At 38.4% G+C, this 26,663-nt stretch overlaps 1 protein-coding gene across 1 annotated transcript in view; it reads right to left on the minus strand.

The window, feature by feature from the left end:
- The window catches only part of slit2 (slit homolog 2), a gene marked incomplete at its 5' end in the record, with an annotated part of 61,708 nt that overhangs the window by 10,662 nt on the left and 24,383 nt on the right, over nucleotides 1–26,663 (minus strand). The window contains 23 exons of the mRNA XM_079462722.1: nucleotides 608–705; nucleotides 873–997; nucleotides 1,421–1,584; nucleotides 1,995–2,066; nucleotides 2,172–2,243; nucleotides 2,752–2,823; nucleotides 3,683–3,751; nucleotides 3,975–4,107; nucleotides 4,514–4,680; nucleotides 5,080–5,223; nucleotides 5,375–5,518; nucleotides 5,634–5,708; nucleotides 7,159–7,309; nucleotides 10,477–10,640; nucleotides 12,075–12,218; nucleotides 13,178–13,249; nucleotides 14,431–14,502; nucleotides 14,587–14,658; nucleotides 17,419–17,551; nucleotides 17,976–18,139; nucleotides 18,862–18,933; nucleotides 19,684–19,755; nucleotides 20,135–20,206. Coding sequence (XP_079318848.1) covers nucleotides 608–705; nucleotides 873–997; nucleotides 1,421–1,584; nucleotides 1,995–2,066; nucleotides 2,172–2,243; nucleotides 2,752–2,823; nucleotides 3,683–3,751; nucleotides 3,975–4,107; nucleotides 4,514–4,680; nucleotides 5,080–5,223; nucleotides 5,375–5,518; nucleotides 5,634–5,708; nucleotides 7,159–7,309; nucleotides 10,477–10,640; nucleotides 12,075–12,218; nucleotides 13,178–13,249; nucleotides 14,431–14,502; nucleotides 14,587–14,658; nucleotides 17,419–17,551; nucleotides 17,976–18,139; nucleotides 18,862–18,933; nucleotides 19,684–19,755; nucleotides 20,135–20,206 — 2,523 coding nt within the window. The remainder of the gene's footprint in view (nucleotides 1–607; nucleotides 706–872; nucleotides 998–1,420; nucleotides 1,585–1,994; nucleotides 2,067–2,171; nucleotides 2,244–2,751; nucleotides 2,824–3,682; nucleotides 3,752–3,974; nucleotides 4,108–4,513; nucleotides 4,681–5,079; nucleotides 5,224–5,374; nucleotides 5,519–5,633; nucleotides 5,709–7,158; nucleotides 7,310–10,476; nucleotides 10,641–12,074; nucleotides 12,219–13,177; nucleotides 13,250–14,430; nucleotides 14,503–14,586; nucleotides 14,659–17,418; nucleotides 17,552–17,975; nucleotides 18,140–18,861; nucleotides 18,934–19,683; nucleotides 19,756–20,134; nucleotides 20,207–26,663) is intronic.

Consider the following 26,663-nt stretch of genomic DNA (forward strand, 5'->3'; position numbering starts at 1 on the left):
TAACTGTACTAACTAACTGTAAGCCACTACAGTAAGCAATTCATGAGACTTATTGACCCAGGAATGGCTTACGCCTGTCTCTGTGCATTAAACATGAAAAATGGAAAATCACACGCAGTTTTAGTGTCTAATGGTCATGTTAAGCTTAAGTTCTCAAATGAAACTCTTCTCATTCACCATCACAAAGGATAAATTAATATTGATGAGTGTAGATGACCGTGCTGCTGAACATGAGCTCACTATACATACACACACACACACACGTCTGTCTGCTGCGTATGTCCACAGAGAGACTGATTGGCTGATCAAGTGCATGAGAGAGCTCAGATCAGTTTCAGACACTTCAGTCTGATTAAGATAGATTAGACACACACTCTGCCCATAAAGTATTTTCATTACCAGAGCAGCAGTGACGCATACTCGCTAATCTGAGCATTTACTTAATTTACCAAATCAAAGTCACTCAACCGCTTTCGACAGGAGCCGAGCACAATGAAGAAGACTAATAAAGCCATTGAATCAGAATATGATCCCTCTGTCTGTCTCACACACATATGCACATAAGCTGGAGTTCAGATGACTTCAAAGTTATGATGATGATCCTCACCAGTGAGTGTTCTCATCTCCATCCTTAAGGTTGCAGGTGCCTCCGTTCTGACAGGGGTTACTGATGCACGCGTGAATCGGCTCCTCGCAGTCCTGACCCTGCGCACATACAAATTTCTTTTTTTTTTAAATGTTTGAGCGCTAAGGGACATTTTGAAAGGGTTAAAAGTGAAACTGGTTGCTTTATTATATTATGTGTGCCAGGGTGTTCTGTGTTAAAAAAAGTTACAATTCATAAAATGCATTTTGGTAAAGAATGTGCGTACCTTAAAACCGAATGGGCAAGTACATTTGTAAAAATCCACAGGATGGTTACTGCAAGTTCCGTCGTTCTTGCAGGGGTTGGATAAACAAGGATTACATTTGGCCAAAATGTTCACATCCACTGGACCTGTGTGACAAAGAAAGGGACATTACAGAGACAAATTACAGAGACCGTTATATACATATACACAAATATAATGAACATTCATGTGCAACCTCACAAACACTGTAACACACACAAAGGATTGAGCGGGTAAGGCATTACAACTTGACTCAAGGTCAAAGGTCACTTAAAACCTGAGGAAAGGTCAGGGGCCAGTGGCAGATACAGGGGGCTGGGTTAAGAAATCACACTGGGCTCTGATTGGCTTACTTACCTGGCACAGGAATACCACAAGGCCCCGGCACCTCTATAAATGTACCAATCAAATCCCATTACATAAAGTATTATATTTTTATGTGCATTTATGTGTGTGCATATCTTATTTGCGTATAAACTAGAGTTAGAGATGGCACTTAAGCTTTCTGTGATGAGCAGAGGTGGCTATACCTGTGCAGGTGAACTTTTTGGAGGGTGTGGTCAGCAGTAGTTTGTCAGTCATCTCTCCGGGACCAGTGCAGCGTGCGATTCCAGGCTCCTTGTATCCGCTCTTCACCCAGTCAGAGAGCCACTGCATGTGACAGTCACAGTACAGTGGGTTCGCTCCCAGAGCCCTGCAGGAAACGCAAACACACATTTGAAGTAAATGGTAATTTATGAGGACAAATGTGAGGTTCTGACTCGTGACTATAAAATGCCCACATAACAACTATTCAAACAAAGAAGCCACTTAAGTGTGTACATAATTTTTCTTAAAAAAAGGGTTCAATTCAGCTGTCAGTCTAAATTACACTTGTTAAACTGATACATGGGAATTATGGAAAAAGGGTCATTGTGGGAGACCAAAAACTAAACCAATCTGTGGCTACAGAAACTCAGACTTCAGGCAAAGTGTTTTAGTGTGTGTTTGTGTGGGAGTAAAAGAAGGAACCAAAGTACATCCAGCTGTCAAAACCCATTTGGGGCACTCATAAATATGTGTGTGTGTGCGTATGGGTGTGAGTGTTCATTCGGAGGGACTTACAGGTGGGAGAGAGAGGACAGATCTTTGAAAGCTCCATCTGGGATCACAGCTATATCATTACCATGGAGAGACCTGCGGAGAGAAGAGAGAGAAATGAAGCAATCCAAGAGCCTCCAAAACACATAAATCAAAGTCTAATAGCAAACACGCATACACACAGTTGTGTGAAGTACTCACAACAGGCGCAGAGATTTCAGACCGTCGAAAGCCTTTACAGGAATACACCTCAGTCGATTGTAGCTTAAAATTCTGGGACGAAACAAAAATATTACAATAATCACAGAATTGTGCATGTGCATCCTTCAGTGTGTTCTCCCCTCACGTCTTTCACAATTTAATTTAGCGAATTTTGATTGCGGCTTCCAAACAAGTTTAATTTGTGATAATTGGGTTTGTTTAAAAAAGGGTTTGTCTGAAACAATGTGCCACAAGTCAATTGAGAAATATTTTTGCAGATACCTGCCCACCCTAGATCCTGATCTACCCACCCTCACATCGCTTTAGCACATATGACTTCTGAATTATCGTAGTTCTACAGCAGTTCTTTTTAATACAATAAAAATGCATGGCATAACATAAGAACCAGGAGAATCTGAACTGTGATCTGCCACCACACCAGTCTTACAGGAATTCAACAAACTATTATGCCGTTTAAACTGCATTTATAAGTATTGATACACACTCACACTAGTGATTACACACACAAAAAAAAAACACAGACACACAAACTGAAGCCATAGATCATGTTGACACTCACAGGGTGAGCAGCTCGGACATGTTACTGAAGCTGTGGTTGGACAATGTGCTGATCTGGTTATTACTCAAATCACTGCAAGAAAACACACACACACACACACACAGGCAAAGTGTTATCAGCCACAAAAAATCACAACATTCAGGAAACATGACAATAACAAAACACTAAGGAGCATTAAAAAGCTAAATATTAAGATTTAACATATAACATTTATTTAATTACAGTAACTGTTTTACAGCTAAATGACTAGTGTTTAGTTTAGACTGAATCAGAAAACAATAAACTGACTTTAAGACACTTTAAGGATGCGAACTGAAGGCAAAAACAATTCCAAGTTAAAGACACTCAGACACCCGAACCTATTGATGCAAATAGTTTTTAACTACACACAGTATCAAACTACATGCACAAAGCATTCAATATATTATAGTTTTGTGTTAGACTCAAAGTCATATTCCAACACAGACAAGTATTCAACAATCTCGCACTTGACTTGTTAATTATTAATGAAATAACTTTTTAGGTGCGTATAAATGCTCAAATTTTTTCAATCGTTTTTTGACCGTGTGTTTGTGAATGTAGGAACAACTTTAAACCAGGCTAAATGAGTCAATCACTACAAAGCCATACGTAATAAATAATAACATTCGTGACTGTAATGATCGTAGTTCATTAGGGTCTAATTTACTGGCACTGTTTAATGATGATGGATTATGTGCTTTCACGGAAAAGACTTGGAAAAAACATGCAAACGCCAAAAACATATTATCTACAAACACATGGATTTTCTGGCTGAGAAAACGGACAACCATATGTTGTCAAACACCATTTGTACTGATGAACTCTTATGATTGGTTGGTTTTAAATGGGCGGGGCATTGATGGCGGTGGAGCATTTGTGATTGGATGACCCCAGAGAGGGCGGTACCTACATGAGAGAGAGGTGCCTATAATTGGATAGTTCCAGAGGGACTTGCATGAACTGGTTGCCATCGAGATAGCTATCAGAAAAAGACAAACAAGTTATTACTCAAACGCAGAGGAAATAGCACATTAGCAACAGTGTAATGGGAGAAACTTTAAAAGCTTGAAATCGTGTATTGTTTCAGACATGAAGTATGTGTTGTTGGAGGCTGCTGGGTTTACGGAAAAGGTGTGCCTGAATCAGATAAGGAAATGGCCATTTATTATGAAATTACTGAGAGCATGTATGTTTATACTCACAGTTCTGTAACGTCTTTAGGAATGCCCTTGGGTAAAACCTTTAGACCTTTATTACTGCAGCGAACCACCGTATCCAAACATGAACAGTCAGCAGGGCAGCGAGCCTCCGGTGAACAGCTATTCTCATCATTACCTGCACGCAAACCAAATACAGTGAGTGATGATGTTACATTTTTATTGGTATTTTATTACCTTAAAACTAAAATATTTATATAGACCAACAATCAGTCATATGGCAGTAGTTAGAAATGAACAAAATGAATTTAAAATAAAAGAATGAATTGACACCAAATTGTATTTTATATTTGTAAAAATAATTTGACGATTTAATGACATTTAAAACATACGTTTTTCATTCAAGAGATGGGGCAGGCCGACTGCCTGAGGGTAATGTAAGGGAAAGATAAAGCTGGGCTACGCTTAAGTTAGCATAACAGATATTATCGCAGCCCTATTTGGACCTAGAGACACGATCTCAAAAACCATAAAGACTGCTAACACAAACATACCGTACATACAAAAAACACACACATACATACCGTCCTCGCAGGCAAAGTCTTGCACGGCCACATCTTGGATGGGGATCTCCTTAAGAAAGTAGGGGTTCTGACAGCGCGGGTTGCCGGTGACAATGCGTTTCTTACGGAGCCATTCGCCTAGCCAGGCCAGATGACAGTTACAGTTAAACGGATTGGACAGTAAGTTCCTGTGGGATTGGGTGAGGAAAATTATGTAGCAAATATAGTCCAAGTTTCCAAAATAACAATTTGTTTTGATATTTTAAAGGGAAAGGTCACCCCTAAATAAAAATTCTGTCATTTTACGTACGTATATGGATTTTATGTGAAACACAAAAGGAGATATTTTGAGAAATGTCTCAGTGGTTTTGTGTCCATGCAATGGAAGTCAATGGGGCGCAAGTGTTGTTAAGTTACCAACGTACGTCACGAAACTCATGTTCTGCAGAAGAAAGTCATGCAGGTGTAGAATGACGTAATGGTGAGTAAATGATGAAAGAATTTTCATTTTGATTGAACTATCCCTTTAATCCTTCACAGGATTAAACCACATACACAGAGATGAGAGAAGAGAATGAAGTACTTACAGTGTGGAGAGGGAGTGTAGCGTGTCAAAGGCTCCCGTGGACATGGAGGTGATCAGGTTGTCATAGAGAGAGAGCAGCCTCACAGAACTCAGCCCAGTAAAACTGCTGTTATTAACACAGCTTATCTTGTTACTCCTCAACATCCTACATACAACGCAAAAACAAAATCATTTTAACAACCCAGAAGCAGCGGAAACGCAGTTTGTTAAACTAGTTCTATATTTTGACTGTATTTTGGATTTATTGTGATCATCACAAAATTATTAATTATTCTAATTATTCATATTAAACTCACAGCGTACGCAGACCACTGAGGCCTTTCAGCATACTATAGTGAACACTCTCCAATCGGTTGCTTGTCAGAATGAGTTCATTCACACCACTTGCTCCCTCAAACGTGCCCTCCTCAATATCAGTGATCTTGTTGTTGCTCAGGTTGCTATGGAACACAAGTTGCATTGATGTGTATACAGCTCTAAAAACGGCACTTTAAAATAAAGTCACCCCCCCAAAAAATGATGACAAAGACAAAAGATAAGACAACACAGACTTACATTTTGCGTAGCTGTGGAAGCTTTTTAAATATTCCTGTAGCCTCCAGCACTGTAAATTCATTATTGTTCAAGCGACTGAGGGAAAAACAACAACAACCGCATGGTCAATAACACAAATATAGTCTAGAAATACTTCACATCACAATTGGCTTTAAATATATCATTTTTAACAGGTTTAGCGAATAGAGTTTAGAACAGTGGCGGCTGGTCAATGGGGGAGTTAAACTGTTAAAGACTTAAACATAAGTTCAACATATATTATAAATTGCAATGTAGTTTTGAAATAAACAGATTTATTCACACTATATTTGCCTGGTAGTTGTGTTAGCATTCATTCAAAGAATTAATGAGTATTAATAGTTTACACTGCACATAAGCAACGCGGCAAAAGCAGAGAACCCACTTTATTTGGTGATCCTATTTGCACTGGACGCTGTAAGTAATCCCTGTTATTGTTTTTTCTGTTTACTCTCTGTTATACTGTAGTACACTTTTTGGTAATTACACTAGTAAACTGTAGAAAATTGTAAGGTGCTGTTATATTTTATAGCTATATATATATATATATATATTTTTTTTTTTTATAAACGTTTTCAGTAGTACTATCTTTAGTCGTTGTGCTTGTATAGCTTAACACAAATAAATGATGGGACACCTGATGGACTATTATTCTTTACTGAACTAAAGTTAACTGAAATGTTACTCTCCTATTTTGTTATAGAAGAGATAGGTGGCCAACAAAAACACAGTTACTCTCTCTATGGTCATTATTTAAAAATCAAGAGTTTCCTGAACAATCCATACACTACAATAGTGAATTGATAAACCGTAGACATTTCTTTTTACTAGAAATTAACATTTTACTACATTTTACTATAATAAACAATAAAGTATACTGCAATATTTGTTTAATTTGGACTGGCACCTTTTTACTGTTAATAAACACCATTACATGCTTTGTTAAACCGTTTATTAGCTAAGCAGTGATGATACGTTAACATCACATGTCAAATGGTTTGTTGTGCCCTCTCAAACAAATTGTGCACCAGCTACCACTGATATATCATCATGTTTGTGTAAAAACCATTAAGCGTCTTACTAATATAGCTTTAAAGGTTTGTGTGTGTTCATGTACAATAAGTGACAATGTATTTAATGTATTGACTTGTATTTGCATATGTATTTGTATTACACTCTTAAAAGGAAAGGTGCTTCACGATTCCATAGAAGAACCTTGTCTAAATGGCTCCCTAAAGAACCCTAAACATATGAAGAACCTTTCTGTTTCACAAAAGGTTCTTTGTGGCGAAAAGAGTCTTTTCAGATTGTAAAAAATATAGAAAGAGATGGTTCTTTAAAGAATCAATGAACCAATGAATGGTTCTCAGTGGAACCCAAAATGGTTCTTCTAGCATGGCTGTGAAGAACCTTTTAAACACCTTTATTTTGAAGAGTATACATTTAAAGTTGTTTTCTTAATGGGTCTAAAAAATGGACATAAATCTTTAGAATATGAAACACTGACAGTTCTGCTGTATACTGAGGTATGTGATCTGGAATCTTGGTGAGTTTTTGTCCAGAGCAGTCCACCGTGGTTCCTTCACAGCGGCATTTCTCTGGGCAGGCCAGGTCAGCGAAGCAGTCCCCACCTAGTTTTGACCTGTAGTCCTCCACACCTAAACACGTAACCACACACACAAACAAATACAGACACACAGAACATTATCCACCATACAATCACAAAGAGAGAGAGAGAGTGTATGAAACAAAGCATGAAAGAGAGAGAAAGAGACACATAATGGGGTCTAGGCAAACGGTACAAGGTAAAGGATAACTGGGAATGAAACAAAGGTTAATTGTGCTAGACCAGAGGAAACTCAGTTATCACCATGGCAACATGCTATCAGCATCATCGTTATTATTGCTGGATAACAACACACAAAGCCATGCTAGCCATGACTTTTGAGTGTTGAGCACACGCACACTTTACACGTGGACGTAGACATTACATACATTCTTAACACGCAAAAACACACAAAACACAAACACACAGGTTGTCTCTTGTTGCTTGCCATGCTGTAGATGCTGCAAGACCTTCCATGGTGCTTGACAGAACCATGTATTAGTCAGAGTCTGCAACCACATGGTTAGATCAAGCACAAAGGAAAACCCCGCTGAATTTCCTCCACAAGACAGAGAGAGAGAGAGAGAAAGAGGGTGAGGGACACTAAAGGATAGAAGATAGAAGATGAGAGGGAAAGAGAGAGAGAGACGGATGTAACCAGATGAAGAAGGGAAGTGGGTAAGGGAAACATTGCCGCTGTCATCCAGTAAATAAATACATAAACTATCAATTACAAACTTTAACACACACACACACACACACATTAAATTCAGACCATGTTCTACAAGTGTCGTATTTAAAGCACTGTTTGGGTTCCTGGTCTGTGATTGGCTGGGGTTAAGGAAGAGGGGCTTGCTGGGTGACATTTCACTGATTTGGGTGCGGGAGGTCTTTGTTTGCTGTGTCAGTTACTTACACTTATTTATATGATGAATCCCTGAGTGTTTGTGCGAGAAAGGGAGAGAGAGACAAAGTATGTCACATTCGCACACATGCGCACATGTGCACACGGACACTAGCACACCTGTGTGTCAGACCCATGCCACCAGGTGCCATCTGTGAGCATGCACACAGCAATGCACAGCAACAGATTAACATTTGATTGAAGCTGAATTGTGTGTTTGATGACCTGACAACTATTCAACATAAAAATCTCTCATATGACACGTGCTGTCCATAAGGCTCACAGTGATGTTGTACTCTGCAATCAAATGCAGTGAGAATCTCAACACAACACACTTGTGCACTTCAGGCAGGCTGTTTGTCCAGCATTCCATATTTGCCTTGTGTGTGTGAGTGTGGCTTGTGTGAAATATACACGCAGGCGTTAAGTTGTACATACCTGGTATAAAGTATTGCTCTTTAGCTATACAAAGGAAGACACACAAAACTGAGAGGAGAGCCACGCACCTGTTTAGATCGATACATGAATATGAAAATTGATCAGAGAATCCTGCTCATTTATAACCGCGAAATGGTCGATACTCAACTGACGGACAGTAAACTAATATTGCACAAACACATACATTTGCATTCAGATTTGTAAAAATGCTTGGATAGGAAGAGATAACTCATTCTGAGATTCTCAGAACTTGTATGTGTTGGCTTGTTTAAGGAAAAGCTGAAAAAGATGTTTTTACTCCCACATATACAGACGTGCTCAAATGTGTTGGTATCCCTACAGCTCAGTGAAATAATGCTTTATTCCTCCTGAAGAGTGATGAAATTAAAAGCTATTGTATCATGTATACTTGCATGCCTTTGGTATGTCATAAAATAAAGCAAAGAGGTTGTGGAAAGGGATGAATTATTGCTTATTCTACAAAGATATTCTGAAATGGCCTGGACACACTTGTTGGTACCCCTTAGAAAAGATAAAACATAATTGGATTAAAGTGATATTTCAAACTAATAAATTTCTTTAATAAGTATCATGTATCCAATCTTGTCATCAGTCATTCAGTCTATTTAAACAGAGAAAAGTAGTCACTGTGCTGTTTGGTATCATTGTGTGCCCCACACTGAACATGGACCAGAGACAGCAAATGATAGAGTTGTCTGAGGAGCTCAGAAATAAAATAAAAGACAAGCATGGTAAAGGAAAAGGCTACAAGATCATCTCCACGCAGCTTGATGTTCCTGTAACAACAGTTGCAAATATTATCAACAAGTTTAAGGTCCATGGAATTGTTTGCCAACCTCCCTGGGCAAGCAGCCACTGCCAAATAAATCAAAGCTGAACTCCAAGGTGAAGGTACGTCAGTTTCTGATCGCACCATTGACAAGCCACAATCCTTCTGGGAGAATGTCCTTTGGACAGGTGAGTAAAAACTGGAGCTTTATGGCAAGTCACATCAGCTCTATGTTCACAGATGGAAAAAAAATCAAGCCTTCAAAGAAGTGAACACCATACCTACAGTGAAACATGGAGACAGGGTGGCACAGGGTGCCTTGAATTTGTTCAGGGCACAATGAAATCTCAAGACTATCGAGGGATTCTGGAACGAAACGTACTGCCCAGTGTAAGAAAGCTCTGTCTCAGTCGCAGGTCATTGGTCCTCCAACAGGATAATGACCCAAAACACAAAGCTAAAATCACCCAAGAATGGATAAGAACAAAACATTGGACTATTCTGAAGCCGCCTTCTATGAGTCCTGATCTGAAGCCTATCGAACATCTATGGAAATGCTGAAACTTGCAGTCTGGAGAAAGCACCCATCAAACCCAAGACAGCTCGAGCAGTTTGCTCAGGAAGAGTGAGCCAAACTACCTGTTAACAGGAGCAGAAGTCTCATTGAGAGCTTCAGAAAATGTTTGCTTGCAGTGATTGCCTCTAAAGGTAGTGTAACAGAATATTAGGTTAGAGGTCCCATCATTTTTGTCCATGACATTTTTATTTGTTTTACTATTTAAAATAATAAGATGAATAAAAAACTTAAAAGCAAAGTCAAAGCATACAACAAAAGCATTGTTTTGGAATAAACAATGGTGGATGCCAATGGAATGCCTTTTGTGAGTTTCAAGTTACTTCAGAGAAAATTGTGTATTCTTCCTGTTTTGTGGAGGGGTACCAACAAATTTGAGTACACCTGTACGCACACACACCCATTGACAACCTTGAAGTTTACTACTGGGAACGAAGCAGGGTTAAATGATGAAGTGTGTTTTGTAGTAACACACAAACAGTGAAACAGAAGATCAGCAATGTGTGTGTTTACCTGAGCAGCGGAACTTTTTGCTTTTGATCTGGCCGATGCGTTTGTTGGCAAGGCGACGGGGACTGGTGCACCGAGCGCCACTGGTCTCAATCGGGTTGTCTTGAAGATAGTCAGCAAGCCACTTCAAATGGCAATCACACATGAAGGGGTTCTGGGCCAGATGACTGACAAACAAAATTAAATACAGATGGTTTAAGCAGCAACAACATAAACACACGTTATGTGGCTTAGACTTAACTTCCGGTAGATATGAATAACTGTTTTAAATTAATTTAACACAATTACCATACAAGAAAATATTAAAATAAATAAAATATAGTTTAATATTATAACCAACACAGACTGGAAGTTAACTTCGGGTTAGTGCGTTGGTCCAATGAAACAATCTATAGATCTATTTAAAGGTCTAGATAGAGATTTACAGCAGCCACTAGCGGTGAGTTTGAGAATTATAACCAATCTCTATCCAATCACGACGGTGGCCACCACAGTACAAAAAGGTGTCATCGGCTGAGACAGCGTGTCTTCTCATGTTGATGCAGGGAAGAGAGATAATGCGGGCATTAGAAAGACTGTAGAAAGAGCGATGTCTTATTTATTACATAAAATAAAGGGTCTAGGGATTTTAAGTATAAAAAGAAGGATAAAAGTCAGGCAGGAGCACCAGCAGAGAGACGTTGGAGAGAAAGATTGTCTAAAAATCACCCCTGAGGAGTTTGCTTTGATTCGGATCATTACGTGAGTAACATTGGTTTTCCTGTTTGTTAGAATGAAGATATGTTGTTGTTGTTGTAATATTAGCTGTGTAACGGAGCAGTTTTGAGCATCATTGCTGCTTGTATATTCTCGTGTCGTCTTCGCTTATTTTATTCATATGCATTATTTTTTGCGTGGTCTAAGCCATGATAAAGCCAAGCATTTCATGCTTGCATTGCACAGCATGTTTGAGGGCAGAGCTAGCTAACAGTAAATAGCAACGCTGTTAAAGGCGTTTGATCTGAAAGCAAGATAGCAGTTAGGAGTAAGTTAGTAGACGTTTTCCCCCTTTGCAAAGTCAGGGACAACCGGACTACATACCGCAAGGTAGAGGGAGAGGAAGAGGAAACGCGCTTTGTAGAGTTGTTTGTCCGTTTAGTGCTACTGTACAAAACATGGCGGCGAATTCAATGTATGTAGGCCCGCTCTGTATGTAGATAGAAATAGCTTATTCTAAGGTAATACAAACATAACGGTTCATTACGAAAGGTCTTTATACACTTCTGAAGAAATTGTTTTTTATATTATATAACCTCCTAAAAATCACACAATGTTCCTTTAAAAAACGTATAGGGGACAGCTCATGCCACAAAGCAGGATCCTTTTTTATTAATTTAGCTATCATTTATTTATTTATTAATAGGAATTTTATTGCCAGCTTACTTACTTTTTGTTTGGAACTTGATGACATACACTAAAAATAAGAATCTATCCCAGTTACACACAGAAAATGACTGCGTGTTTGGTAGTGCCATTCTACTATTTATCACAGTAGAGTACTCATTTTCCTATAAAATCTTGAAACTTTTTTCCTATAAATGTAATCTTTTGGTGAAACTCACAGTGTCTGGATGGCTCGAAGAGCCGCAAAAGTTCCCTTTGCGATGGTCTGGAGTTTGTTGTCATAAAGCGACAGAAGATTCAGATTCTGCAGGTCTTGAAAAGAATCTACACGCAAACAGTTAATCTTGTTTGCGTTGAGCAACCTGTTGGGAGAAACATTCAGATATGAAATTTTATACAAATCTCTTAGGTAAACAGTCAAATCTATGCATGCGTTTTATATTGAGAAATTAGAAATGCCGCCTGCAAATGGATTAACAACAAACAAAAACAAACAAATCAGCAAGAAACAAATATTTCCTGCGGTCTCTAGACTCATTTACACAGCCTTGAGGGAAAACACATTTCTGGGTAAATATAATCTTTTGTTTACAAAGCAGCTTTTACATACAGATTTATAAGATCCACATCTTCTACAAAGTTATTAAACTCTGTATGTGTGTGTAGGAAACGTGTTAAAACCCAACTTTAGGTCACTATTACTAGTAAAAAAGGCTTATAAATTTGCCAAATCACGTTTACTTAAAATTACTTATTGTGTCAGTAAGATGTGTGTGAGAGTTACGAGTGTTTGTGTTAAGTGTCAAGGTTTGGATAGGGGTTAGAAAATAATAACCTGATAGGAAAATAATGATGTATATTAGATTTCCGTACTAATGCGAAAAAATTATATGTGTATCTGTGCTGTACGTCATTGGGAACACATAATCATATAACACACAGCTGTGACTTCTACATTTGTTATTTCTAGTTACTTCAGTCTCTGAATAATTCATGAGTTTGTGTGACCTTATGTGAATGTGTGGAAACATCTCTATTCACATTGACATCTGAGTGCATATGTGTGTTGTAATATAGTAGCACCAATTGCATGCAGTCTAGTTAAGCCAAGTGTAAATACTTGGATTAACATGCATTTCCTATAACACAACCCTCGAACCCAGACACACACCAGAAGTTTGTGTCCACCTGTGCTGTCTGTCAGCAGGCATATGAGTGAGGCTTACTGTCTTCTTCCGAGCACATGCACGCACACACACACACACACACAACTCTTCTATGGCACCTTCGGGCCTGAATTCATAAAATGTACATTACTCACAGTAGCTGCAATGAGAAGAGTCCATCAAAAAGGCCTTTGGGAAGCTCAGTGATTTTATTCCCATATAAAACCCTGAAAGGCAGAGGCACAAGGGAATATTCAATAATACCAAAGATTAAAGATGTTCATTACCCACCCACACACACAACCATTCATCATAAAACAGCCCTCAAACCCGAGCAGAAGATGCACCCCATGAATTCATTCCAGGACAACCAGTGACAAATCATATTTAGAGCCAGATGAAACCATTTGGAACCAGATTTGTGAAAAGTCATGAAAATATGAGAACAATAATCTTCCTACCATAAATATAATAAAGCAATTACAGCACATATTCATTACATTATCCAAATGGTCTATTAGCCTCTGCGAGTTGAGGTTGATGTAAGAAAGGGTGAGGAATATTGGGAAATTTGTGACTAATCTGAATGGGTCAGGCAGGGCTAAAACATTTCTTGGCATCTTTACATCCGAATGAATGATTACATTGTGGCTTTGGCCATATGGTAATATGCTACACTGGAGAAGACAGACACGAAATCTGCACGCGCAGAAGAAGAAAAAAATATTGGAAACTATGTTCCATACATCCCCAGCCATTTGTGTCTTTATGAAATATTTTGGATGACTTGATAAGCGTTCCGCTCTTTTAAACCGATTTTTACTTTTAAAATACATTCCAGGGCTGTTTATCATATGTTTCATTGCTGTGATGTCATATCAGGAATTAAACTACATGTGTGTGTTTGGGCGTGTTGCACTTGAGTTGGATAAGGCTGTATTTTTTCAGGAGGAGATATTTTAAATGGCTGGCTGGTGTTCCTAAGAGGCCGGTCCGGAGGGAATGACAAAGAGAGAGAACTGTTCCGCCCACTAGGTTCTGGCTCATTGGAACCCGGTGAGTAAAGTAAACCAAAGAAAATACAGAGACCAGGAGTGCAGAACACAGACACCTACAACCCCCCCAAATAGACACACAATGAAAATATCAGGCCATTTAAAACAGTTTTGCGCGTTCATTTTTTAAGCATATCTAAACATTCGTTTTTTCCTTTGAAATGACGATTGTCTTAAATGTTTCAATGGAGGCTGAGGTGACTCAGCCACCGCTCTGTTCCCTAAAAGCTTGAATGAGTCAGATCATTAATAATTGATCAAATGATGGAAGCTTAATATAACTCTTACATCCTCTTCTCACGCACACACACACATAGCAACAGTCATATATATATATATAAATAAATACTCACAGAGAATTCAGAGATCGGAGACCTTGAAAGGAATCTGACGCCAGTTCAGTAATTTGGTTATTACTCAAATCTCTAAAAAGGGAAAATTAGAAGATGAGGCACGAGTGCGTTTATGTGCGATTGTGTACGCATGTGCGCTCACAAGGACACACTCACATTCTCCGCAGTCGTTTGTAAGGTGAGAACGCGCCGGGTGGGATTATCTTGATGGAATTCTGCTCCAGTCGACTGCAAACAGACAGAAAAATTAAATCAACAAATGGAGAGAAAGTATAATCCAAATGACTAAGAAGTGAGGGTAATTGGGAAAATTATAGCATTGTTTTGGAAGAGTATGAGAACAATTGGTGATGTTGAACTTTTTAGTGTTTTGACAATATTTTTCCCATAAAAATGCAGCAGAGAAAAAAAAGAACAAATTAATGTAAATATCTCTTATATCAGTGTAACAGCTGTGTCTGTTTGCTGTAGTTGTATTCCGAGTCCCCATGTGGGTTTGTTTAGTAGTTGCTGTTCAATCTGGTACAAATCTCTGTTCTGGGAAAAATTTAATTTTCAACACAAAAACTTGCTGTAAACAACAAGCACACAGACAAAATCACTAAAACTTTAGGCCTGAAGTGTGTCCTTTCTGTGCAACTAGATTCCCCAAACAAAACTGCAAAAACAATGACTGTTTTTATTTAGGTTTCCTGTCTCTGAATGGTCGGTCATTTAGTTTTATTTCAAACTCAGCCATTGGTGGAGGCAATGTTGCTACTGTATATTGCAAAATAACACAATGGTTCATGATCGCTACATAAACCATAGTTTTGACACTTTCCAGGGTTTTCAGCCAATGAATAGCTTCTGTTTGTGTCTGCATATTAATCTGGGAGTCAAGGAAAACCATGAGAAATTATTATTCATTTAATACTACAGTAATTCACAAATATAAACGCTTAAATGTAACTAATGTGTCTCATCTCCTTGTCTCTCGCTGTCTCTGCTTCTGACAGTAAATATGTCATAAATCAGAGAAACTCCCCAAAGTTGACATAGCATGAAAATCAGGCCCCCACATTGGTGGACGAACACACACACACTTTTCATTCAACCAGAGCCAATTGAGATAATCCGACTCATCTGCCAAAGCCCTGCACGCAGCCATCACAGGAAAGGATGACAGATGGAGAAAAGAGAGAAGAGAAAATAGACAATGACCCTGGCACAAAGACATAACAGTTAAAAGATGTGGTGTCTCAATCCGGGCTCCGCTGGCAGAGCTTTGGCCTTCAGATGAGATGCCATTGATAAAATAAATCAATTTCCACACTGAATTAATGTGCATGACTCTAGCATGACCTCCTCCATAGTTAAAATATTTGATACAGATACAACCCAACACTGTGTGTGTGTGCGTGTGTGTGTGTGTGTGTGTGTGTGTGTGTGTGTGTGTGTGTGTGTGTGTGTGCGTGCGTGCGAATGTGTGTCTGTGACATTCACCATTATGCTGAATTTAAAAGCTGATGTATAGACAGTAAAGTCTCAATGGTTAAAATTTATTTTTAGCTTTTTATAGGTTAACCAGCTAGACTGTGCCAGCTATGTTTTGCTGGAAAACACTAATGGCTAAACTGGTCTAAACCAACACCAAGCAGCATAATCCATACAAGATGACAAACATGGAAATTCATGCTGGTCCAAGCTGGGTTTTCAAGAGTGGTGGCAACTCTATTAGTATGTTTTTGTATTTCAGATGTAAAGTTCAGTGTGCACTCTGCAGTGTAATGAGTTTTTTGCACAATTAAACAAAGTCAGTTCAAGACTTCTATAACGAATAAATAAATCACTTCAATTCTGCATGTATTGCAGTCATATATTGCAGTGTTTGTTAAGTCACCCAACAGCAATATGAAAGACTGAGAGCATGATAATAAACTCATTTAAAAAATCAGGCTTATTTAAAAACATAAAACATCAATTGTGTGTTGTTTAAAACTAAATACGAATTTGTTTTGTATCTTTTCTGTTTTCTCCAGTTCGTTTTCTGCAAATAAATACAACATTTTTATATTAAATGTGGGAGAAATGTTTTCTGAAGTTCACACAAATATCCAAAACACATTCTTATCACCAAAAAAATGTAAATACTTTTGAAATAGTCTAAAAAGTATTTTTTAAATAAATTTACAAAACAGTAAATCTTTTCTGCGGCTATATATACAGTATGTGGTTGGGGTATATCGCCACCCAGGAAAAGGAATCCAGGAACCGGCCTAGTTAGTTATACATACAGTTATAATATACAATATATTATTTGTTCTATATAATAATATAATAACATCAAAAGTAAACGCAATGCCCCTATTTATACAGCATTTGCTCAGAGGTGCCCATGTTCAGTATAGTGCAATAGTAGAAATGCGAAATCTGACCAAGTCTATCATCATTCTCAATTGAAATATAAAAACAGAAATTTTTATAATGTTACCTTCAGCTATATATAAAACATTTGAAGTGTATTGTATGTTCTCATGTTCATAGCTTAGAAAATGTGTGTGTGTCCACTTAACTATATTATGGGGACAAAGCTGACCAAAACCTCACATTAAGGCCTTTTATTTGTAAAAAAAAAGTATTTTTTTTATTTTACGGTTAGAGCGTGAGTTAGGGATAGGTGAACTAGATGTGCATAAAACAATAATAGTTTATGGAATGTCCTCATTCAGATAGATAAGAAAAGATGCATATCATCGCAGCCCTTCCCAAACCTCGGATGTCCAAATTTGCTGTTCTTCTGAAAACAAAATGTAACTTTTTTTTTAAATGATTAAATGCTGTGTTGTTGAAGTCGACAAGCACTTTTTAATACTTTTCATTGGTTAGATAATAACAAAACCCAGTGACAATATAAAGAGTGAATAACAATAATTATTTTATAGATATGAGGTTTCAGAAGGACAGCAGAAAGACACGCGTGTGTTTGTGTGTCTGCTATACACTCACATCTCAGTGATGGTCTCTGGCAGACTGGTGGGTATCTCAGTCATCCCCTTCCCCCGGCAGTCCACTATGTTATTACTGCAGGTGCACAGCTCAGGACACTGCAGTACACTACAGGACGAGTGAGACTGGGGCCCTAAAACACACACATACATACACACACACACACACACACAGAGAGAGAAATGTAATGTAATGTGTTAGGCAGAAGAAGTTGGAAATCAATTAAAAAGCTTTCTCAAACAGAAAAAGTTGTATAGCGACATTTTGGTTTGCATATTGCAATATGAAAGCTAAATGCAATTTAAAGAAACTTTTTGCCTGCTTTCTTCTACACAGATAACTTGCCTTTACTGAAGTCTTGACAGGATGAGAACAGGAAAAAAACAAAGGCCAAAAATGGATAGAATATGAAAGCTTTGACAAAAAAACAGCTAATGTAGGCTAAATGTATTCTCTCTCTCTCACACACACACACACACACACACACACAGACACACACAGAGAGAGACACACACAAGCTTTTATCTTCTATAAACAAACCCCATAAATTGACTCACCTGGACAGATAAACTCTTTCTTCTGAACCTCTGCAATGTTGTGGCCCCTCAGGGAAGGTGGGGCCATACACTGTGTGTAGAGGCCGAGGCGGGGCCTCTGTCTCAGCCAATCAGAGAGCCAAGCCACATGGCAATCGCACAGCAGATTATTCGAGTGCAGGCGACTAGAGAGAAATAATCATGTAAAGAAGTAGCCTTGACCGAGATGTCGATAAAACCTGTGCGTATGTGTGCAAGAGTGTGTGCGTGTTATCGATTTTGCATCACAGAATTTCGCGTTCATTAATTAATGTCATGTACTTGCCGACAGTGCAGTAAACCGGCAAAGACACACACACTTAATGATTTCTTTGGTAAACTTTATTTTTGTGTTGTCAGCTCCTTTAGAAATGACATTTGCTTCCCTCTTTACCTTAACAAAATTCAGTTCCTCATCCTTTCTAAACACTGCTGTATTGCGTTTAGACATATACATAATCACTTATAAATAAAGAAAACACGCTAGGAAAGATCTCTTCAGCATTCTCTCCTTCCCACATTTTCATTTACTTGCTCTAGTGTCGTCTATTTCTGACACTTAGTTAAGAAGGGCCAGAATATCGATATTGCAATTAGACACTTTAGCTCATTACGTCAATGGGATTTAATCATGATCACACACAAAGCACTTCAATCTACGTAATTTATGCTAATGAAACATACATATTAATGTGGTTATTATACGTCATTACCCCATGGTGACACTTATTAGGAGCCTGCAAGATAAGTACTTGATAATATGCCAACGACAGTCTGAAGGACTGATTTAATGCATGCTTTGTGTGTGTGTGTGTGTGTGTGTGTGTGTGTGTGTGTGTGTGTGTGTGTGTGGTAGGTGTGTACTCACAATGTTCTGAGTTTGGGCATGTGGTTAAAACTGGCCACTGATAGACGTGAGATATTGTTGTTGTTTAGTGTGCTGTGAAACAAACACAAAGAAAGAATACACATTTTAAATTTAGTTTGAGAACACGCATAAACAATTATGAGATTAAAATTCTTAATTGATCTCCAAAATCTTGTGATGAAAATGAATTATGTAGCATTCAATGAAAATGAATATTGGACATTGCTGCCATAGTCCCCGTCATCTTTCATTGCATTGATAAATTTAATATAAAAGCACAACTTGAGTAAAAAATTATGCTTTTATTGTGTCTGAATAAAAGGGCATTTCTCTTGCAGTTTATATGTGCGTCTGCATTTATGTGTGCGATCATGTGCAGGGATTCACATTGTTGATGCGCATCTGCTATTTGATACAGAGATTTCATCTCCTAAACCCCCATTCTGTCTATATGTGACAAAGCATCAAAGTAATATAGTATAACATGATACAATAATCTGACATAATCTAATTTATCTCTCTTGAGTCCGTTCTTTCTAACAGGATTGCTGTACTAATCCCTCTTAACAAAGAAGATATGCATTATATACAATCAGTCAGCACATTCTGCTTTTTGACAGGCAAAAGCAAAATATCTACATACAGAGAAGGTTATACGGTAACTAATAAACAAGATCCTAAAATCATTCCATGTAACTAAAGTTTCTGGAACAATCCCAAAACCATTGTGGCCCAGTTTTGACCCACGTCAGACGAGATCTCCGCAGTGGGTTTAATTCAAAAGAACACAGTAACAATCACAAACATACAGAGTGCACTTACAGTACTTCTAAGTCCCGCAGAGCTCGGAACGCTCCGTCTTCAATGCAGGAAATCTGATTATAGTCCAGCTGCCTGAGAGAGAAAAGGAGACAGACATAATGTTTGCTTTTTTAGGAAGATGTGCTCATGATGCCAATTCTACCTCTTTGCCGTCCAATGGTCACACTACTAACAATGATACACTGACAAAAACACTGCTGATCCTCTTATAAACCACATATGTCCTACTCTCGCTCTCTTTTCCTCCACTCATGTTTCAGTGCTATGACTCTCTCTATCTCTCTCTCTCTCTCTCTCTCTCTCTAAATGGTGTGCTGTGCTCTTCTCCACTACCATCTACCTGGACTGTCCACTCCCCTTTGTATCAGTTTGGCTAAGCATCTCATTAAAGCACAAAACCATTCAATCATTCAATATGTCCCTATTTCACACATACATACAGAAGACTCACAGGTTTTTGATCTCGGTAGCTCCTCTGAAGGCTTTTCTGGGAATCCCCTGTATTTGATTTTCACTCAGATCGCTGCAAAACACAGAGACAGAGAACATTAGCAATCATATGGAGTTCATGGAGTATATCTTTATTTCTTCTTAAAGGGACACTTCACACAAAATCATTGGCTCATTCTCATGTCATTTTAAACCTGCATGACTGTCATTCTTCCGCAGAAAACAAAAGAAGATATATTTTGGAGAATGTTGGTAACTGAACAACGGCGGTACCCATTGATACAATAGAAGTGAATGGGTATCGGCATAGTTTGGTTACAAACATTATTCAAAATATCTTCTTTTGATTTCACAGAAGACAGAATGTCCTATAGGTTTGAAAAGACAAGAGGGTGAATAAATGATGACAGAAATTCGATTTTGGGTGAACTGTCCCTTTAAGAAAGGTATGGTTTAGGAGAAAAAGAGAACACATTGTAGTACAGCAAACTAAAGGAAACATAACTGAACTATTCATCAAAATCTTTCAGTCTAAAATATTCACATAATTGTGTGATTCACAAACAGACACATAATGTAGCACTTAAAATAGAAAGGCATATACATCTAGACAGCAGAAAACAAAAAAGACACTGCAACATTGGCTCAATAATATGAGTTGTCAATAACCTGTTTGTTCATGCGATCGTGGTAAACCTCTATAAACGTTTCTAACCAAAGTCCCTGTTTTCAGGCATCACAGCAGACATTTAACAGCCTTCTCTCTGTAAAAATGTGATGTAGAAATGTCATCCTGATGTCAGCTGAACGTGGACTGAATGGGAATTGTTCTTAATCAGGTTGAGGTCAATCTGCCTCCGTACAAGACGCGACACTGTTCTGAATGCACATTTATTAGATCAAAATACTTCTAGATTACGACACAAACATTCCAGCTGTCACGCCGTTGAGAGTGAAACAAACTCAGAGGAAGACTATCAAACCATTAAATCAAACAATATAAAAACTTAGGCCCAGTTCGACAGAATCGCAAATAAAGCATACCACCATGTTCACCGCGCACACAAAGACATGGCGGGAGTTGAAATAAGCTAGAGAGCTCACACACACACAATTTTTTGGCAGCATGGAGTGGAACACCCAGGAGGGCATCAAGAGCAGAGAAAGAAACTAGAGAATAAGAGAGAGAGAGAGAGGGGGGGTTGAATGATGACCCCTGAGCACCTTTAGAGGAAGTGCTTAATTCTCTCTTTTCCTCTTTTCAATAAATGAACAAAAACTAACAGAGGCTTAATCCCCTGCTTTTATGCCACCATCCATCTTTCAGTTTTTGTCTTTCCTGTTCACGCTTTTATTTTCGCCTGCTGGGGGAAAAAAACTAATGTTACGCTGAGATAGGTCAAACTAAACTAATCAATTCTTTACACTCTCTGTTATTGTGGATCCACCTGTGGGAATTATAACTGTCATTTCACTCCCTCATATAAATGAATATCAATTGTCATCATTGCAGCTGCGGCTTGGCATTTTTCAAGAGGTCACATGATCAGAATTTAAGCCCCGTCACATGATCAGCTCTCCATTCAGTGGGTTCCCAAAGGTTGACCTTTGCACTCACGGAGTGTGTGGATGCATGTGGGTTCCTGTGTGTGTGTCTCTATAGGGGGTGTATTTAATGAAGTGGCTTCCCTCACGCAAAGCGGACCCTCAAAGACAACCCTCTCGTTTACAGACACACAGACGGCGGGACCCTTCCAGATCATGAATAGCTGGTTCAGCCGGCCAGACCTGTCAGTCAAATTCCTCAGCCGTCAATCATAATGTGAGACAGACACTGAGCCTCCGAAAACCAGACACTGACCACAACAGATCGGCTCTATGTGTGTGCGCCACGCGCCGAGTCGGGGGCAGACAGAGATAGATTGTCTGTCTGTTAAACGTTTTCGCCACTCTCTATTCATCTAGATGCCTGTCACTATAATGAGTGGCAGATGACAGCACCAATCACAGAGCAGCAGGATTTAAAGTGAAGGTGCCAGAGAAACAGATAGCTATTTACAATATCAAAACTATTCACACACACATATGCATGCACACACACACGCACGCACGCACACACACACAGACACACACACACACACACACACTAGGTCTAAGTGTAGCTGCAGTGATGGGTTATATCTCATTCCACTAGGGGGCAGTGCAATCTTATCAGCATCGGCAATCATGCACATATTCATATTTATGCAAGTGTTTTTATGCACAATAACTCTGTACAGATACTATTAACAATAGCTTGAAAATCTAGAAACAATTCATTATTCATATATATATAATTTAGTAATAAATAAGTCAATGTTTTACTGCATTCAGTGAAACTGCAAATAAAAATTATGTGAGCAATGTATTGCTCCTGAATATTATTCACATCATGTTATTGTTATTTCAAATCTGTATTACTTTCTTTCTTCTGCTGAACACAAAAGAAGACATTTTGAAGAATGTTGGAACTTGCATAGGTATAGACACAAACTATACAATAGAAATGAATGGGTACCGTCATTGTTAAGTTGCTAACATTCTTCAATACATCTTTTGTATTGCTCTTGAGTATTATTCACATAATTTGTCAGATTACCAGACAAAGATTTGCCAAAAAGCCGGTAAGTGGTTAGGACCGGGACCATAAACAGTTTGTCGCATGTCCTTGACTTTAAGCAATACCCCTGCTGCTAGGCTTTTGATTGTTTACATGGTTAAAAAAATTCAACTATATCAAAAACTCATCTCCCACAGGGAGGAAGAGGACAAACCAAAAATTATTTTTAATCGAAATGTCTTTATCTGTTCAAATTATTTTTGCCCCCGCTATGAAGAATCACCACACAGTGCTCAACATGACCAGACAGGAAGAAAAGAGAGAGGAAAGAGAAACAGACAGAAAGTGATACAACCACATCCGTGAGTCTTTGATAGGAAACGTCAGAATGACAAACCAAAAACAACGTTATCTAACCCACACGATACGAGGAACACACAAGCACACAAACAATGGTACCAGAAGCGCTTATTTTACCCAGTCGTGTTGTGTGTACATTTGAAGTTCGAGCCAGAGGTGAAATGGTTTCAGATGTGTGACTTCTCAAACCAGCTGCCAGTGTGTCACCCCATTCGTGAACCCTTCACTACCATTTTATGCCCTTTAATCCTCTCCCCGTAGCTTTTTTGATGTTTTGGTCGTCATGTGACAAGTTCACATCAGTGATTGACAGATACATCAGCCATTTCGAGATGACCCTGACCCTATTTTTGAATGAGTTCACCACTTAAATGCCAGTTTCAAAACAAACCTCCAACTTTTATGAATTATGAATAAACTTGTATAAAGTCTCGGTTTAGCTGTTTGATATGTCTTAAGAACTAAAACCAAATTTAAATGAAATTTAACAAACTGACATTAACACATTTAAATGGCCATCATTCACAAAGTAGATATTCCCTGCCGCTTGCTTCATGTTCATAAAATAAAGCTCTCAGTGCATCAGATCCGTCTAGGCCTGGCCACCGACAACCCCGCTCTTCAGATATCAACATCACTAATGGCCGTTGAAAAACCCATGCTGGATTGTGGTCACAGCTGACGTTGAGTTGGTTGGTTCCTCTAGCTACAAGATAGTTTGGCTGCAGCAACAGCTGAGACCCATTGATAAGCAACATTGAAAATGGATTAGTGTTCCATGAGCGTGAATGTGTGAGTCACAGTCTCAGTCTCTCAACATCCAGCGGTGTTGGGGAGACCACCTGTCATCCATGAAAATGTCATCTGCACACACACACACACACACACACACCCGCTAGCAGGTGTTAGAGGGATCTACGGAGAAATGAGCGTTGATCACTTGCTTTCCCCTGAGAGACTCATTAGCGAGGTGTTTATGAACTGAAGGCATTCAGCACTCGTCTTGTAAGCCTGGCTCTGAGGGCACAGACTGCCCTCCTTCACATACACGCACATACTGTACATTTACTTGTATGTCCCATAGACTTCCATTGTTTCATACAACAATTTACTTGTTAAACAGGAGGGAATCGATGATTAAAGCTCTATTCATAATGCCTGAAACAGAGAGCTTTGAGTTCAGGGTCAAGAAGGCAGTGTGTGTGTTTAGTTTTGATTCTGCCAGTATGGGTGTATACAGACAACCACTAACTTTCCCACAACCACTTGTTTTCCATCTGTCTTTCTCTGTGATTCAGTCTCCCTAACACTGTCTGTCTGACTGTCTGTCTTTTGCTTATTTTCTCTCTTTTAAGACACACAGGTCGAAACAATTGAGACACTTAAAGATGAAAGACAGGAGATAACTCTGTTTCCCCCCCTGTCTCTCTCTCTATTTCCAAATCTATTCAAGATGTTTTGAGTCTCAGAGCTATTTGCCATAGATTCCAGCAGACAGAATCTATGTGTGTGTGAGTCAAACTGAAATATTCCTCTTCAAATACAGACGAGGCCTCAATGTTGTCTTTCACACACCCTCAAACTTCAGTCACAACCAACACACACAGCTGCTTGAGTCCATCTGTCCCGTCCACACACACACATGGTAAGCCCACATTTCTTCAGTGGTTCACGTTAAGGATGTCTCCGTCAGTCCTGTTGATTTTGGAGCTTTAAGGTTCAGTTTCTCAAACACACACACACCAACATACACACATAAAGTATAGTCACTGTCCTTCCAAAACCTCAGAATTTCCAAATTCACTTGGAGTAAATATAGTGTTGTCAAAATGGGCGAGCACATTTGATACTTTTTATTGGTTAGATATTTGCAAAACTCGGTGACAAACGTAAAGCATGTCTAATAATGATTTATGGCAAAAAAGCAGAACGACAGCAGTGATATATGAACAGTCAATCTATGTCATTCTATGAAAGGACTAGATCTTGTCCACAACATTTGATAAGGTGTCAACCTAAGGGTTCCTTACAATCATAAGTTAACTAAAAATAAGATTTTTTTTGTTATATCAATATTTGAAATTACTGTATGCATTTTAATAATAAAAATCTCAAAATTATTTTGAGGTGTTATGAGGATAATAGACTTCTATTCATTGTAATTCTATTTGAAAATGTCTTCACACACATATTACCGAGCCATTATTGTGGCATAAAAATGCATTTCGCTTTACCATTCAAACATCCCATTTACATAAAAGCGTGACTTTAAATGAAAATATTTACCTGTTTTGATTCCTACCATCACAACACTTGTTTATCTAAAAAAATGTCATAACAAAGATGTACTCTGACATCATTGCTGTTTGAATCTCATTTAATATTCATAATTCATAACATTCATATTTTTTCACTTTTTTCACCCTATCACAAAAATCAAACTGTAAAACTATATTCAGATTATGTTTATTCTTAAATGATAAGAGGACATAACCCAGGAAAATCAGTGGCCATTTGGTTTGTACTAAGCCATTTCTGCTTGTTTATTAGACCATATAGAGTTTCAATATGTCTGATAGATAGATGTTTATAATTTTTACCCTAAAAAGAATCTAAAGTTACAATAAATAGATTGAAAAACTCATTGAGAATCAAGAGACATAAGGAGAGAGAGAGAGAGAGAGAGAGAGAGAGAATGGTGTGGTATTTCAGTCACACTCACTCAGCCAGTAGGAATTACATTCAGCCGTCGAGGATTTCCTTCTGTAATTTACTGCTTAACGATCACCGCAGTTAGTGTGCGACTGTGAGCGCGCTTGCATGCATGCGTGTGTGCCTCGCATTTGTAATAGCAGGTTGCGAGTCAGTCTTACCAGAAGTTTCCTTCTGCTCAAACCACCATAAACCAATCAATAAAACACAGCCCAGAGCAGCTGTAAAGACGAGAGCTTTACATATCTGATTACATTACATATGAAACATATTCAACATTCTCATCGCTCTCTCTCTGTGACCTTTCTCATACTTCCATGCACAAATGAGTTCATCAGTAGCCAATGATCATGGTTGGAGGGAGATTTTGTTTGACTAATGGAAGGTTCTGTTAACGCCTGACCAACCCATAAACCATAGCAGAAAAGTGCTGCTGTATCGCGCAGCATTACTCATGTTTAAACCACATATGGACACTTAAGGGAATCGTAAACGTGCTGATTTACTGCCTCATTTGAATGAATTCAACGATTTTTGAACCGCTTTCGGTAGTCAATATTTTAGAAATACCCTTTCTATCTCGAAAGCTCGTTTTCCTGTCTGCTTTGTGGGTAAAACCTTTGCCATTGGATTTTCTTATTGCAATTTCAGATGGGTGGGGATACACACACATACACATGCATGCACATTAATATTACATATATAAGTATTCAGATATATATAAGAGTCAGAGAAAACTTGAAAATGGTATCGCAGTACGGTATCAGAGGGCGAAGTTGTGTTTATTTAATACTGTATGTACTGTATGATTATCATCCTTATGTAGCGTAGTATTTTCATAATAATGTAATATGCTTTT

The sequence above is a fragment of the Barbatula barbatula genome, assembly GCF_947034865.1.
Source record: "Barbatula barbatula genome assembly, chromosome: 8".
Taxonomy (NCBI): domain Eukaryota; kingdom Metazoa; phylum Chordata; class Actinopteri; order Cypriniformes; family Nemacheilidae; genus Barbatula; species Barbatula barbatula.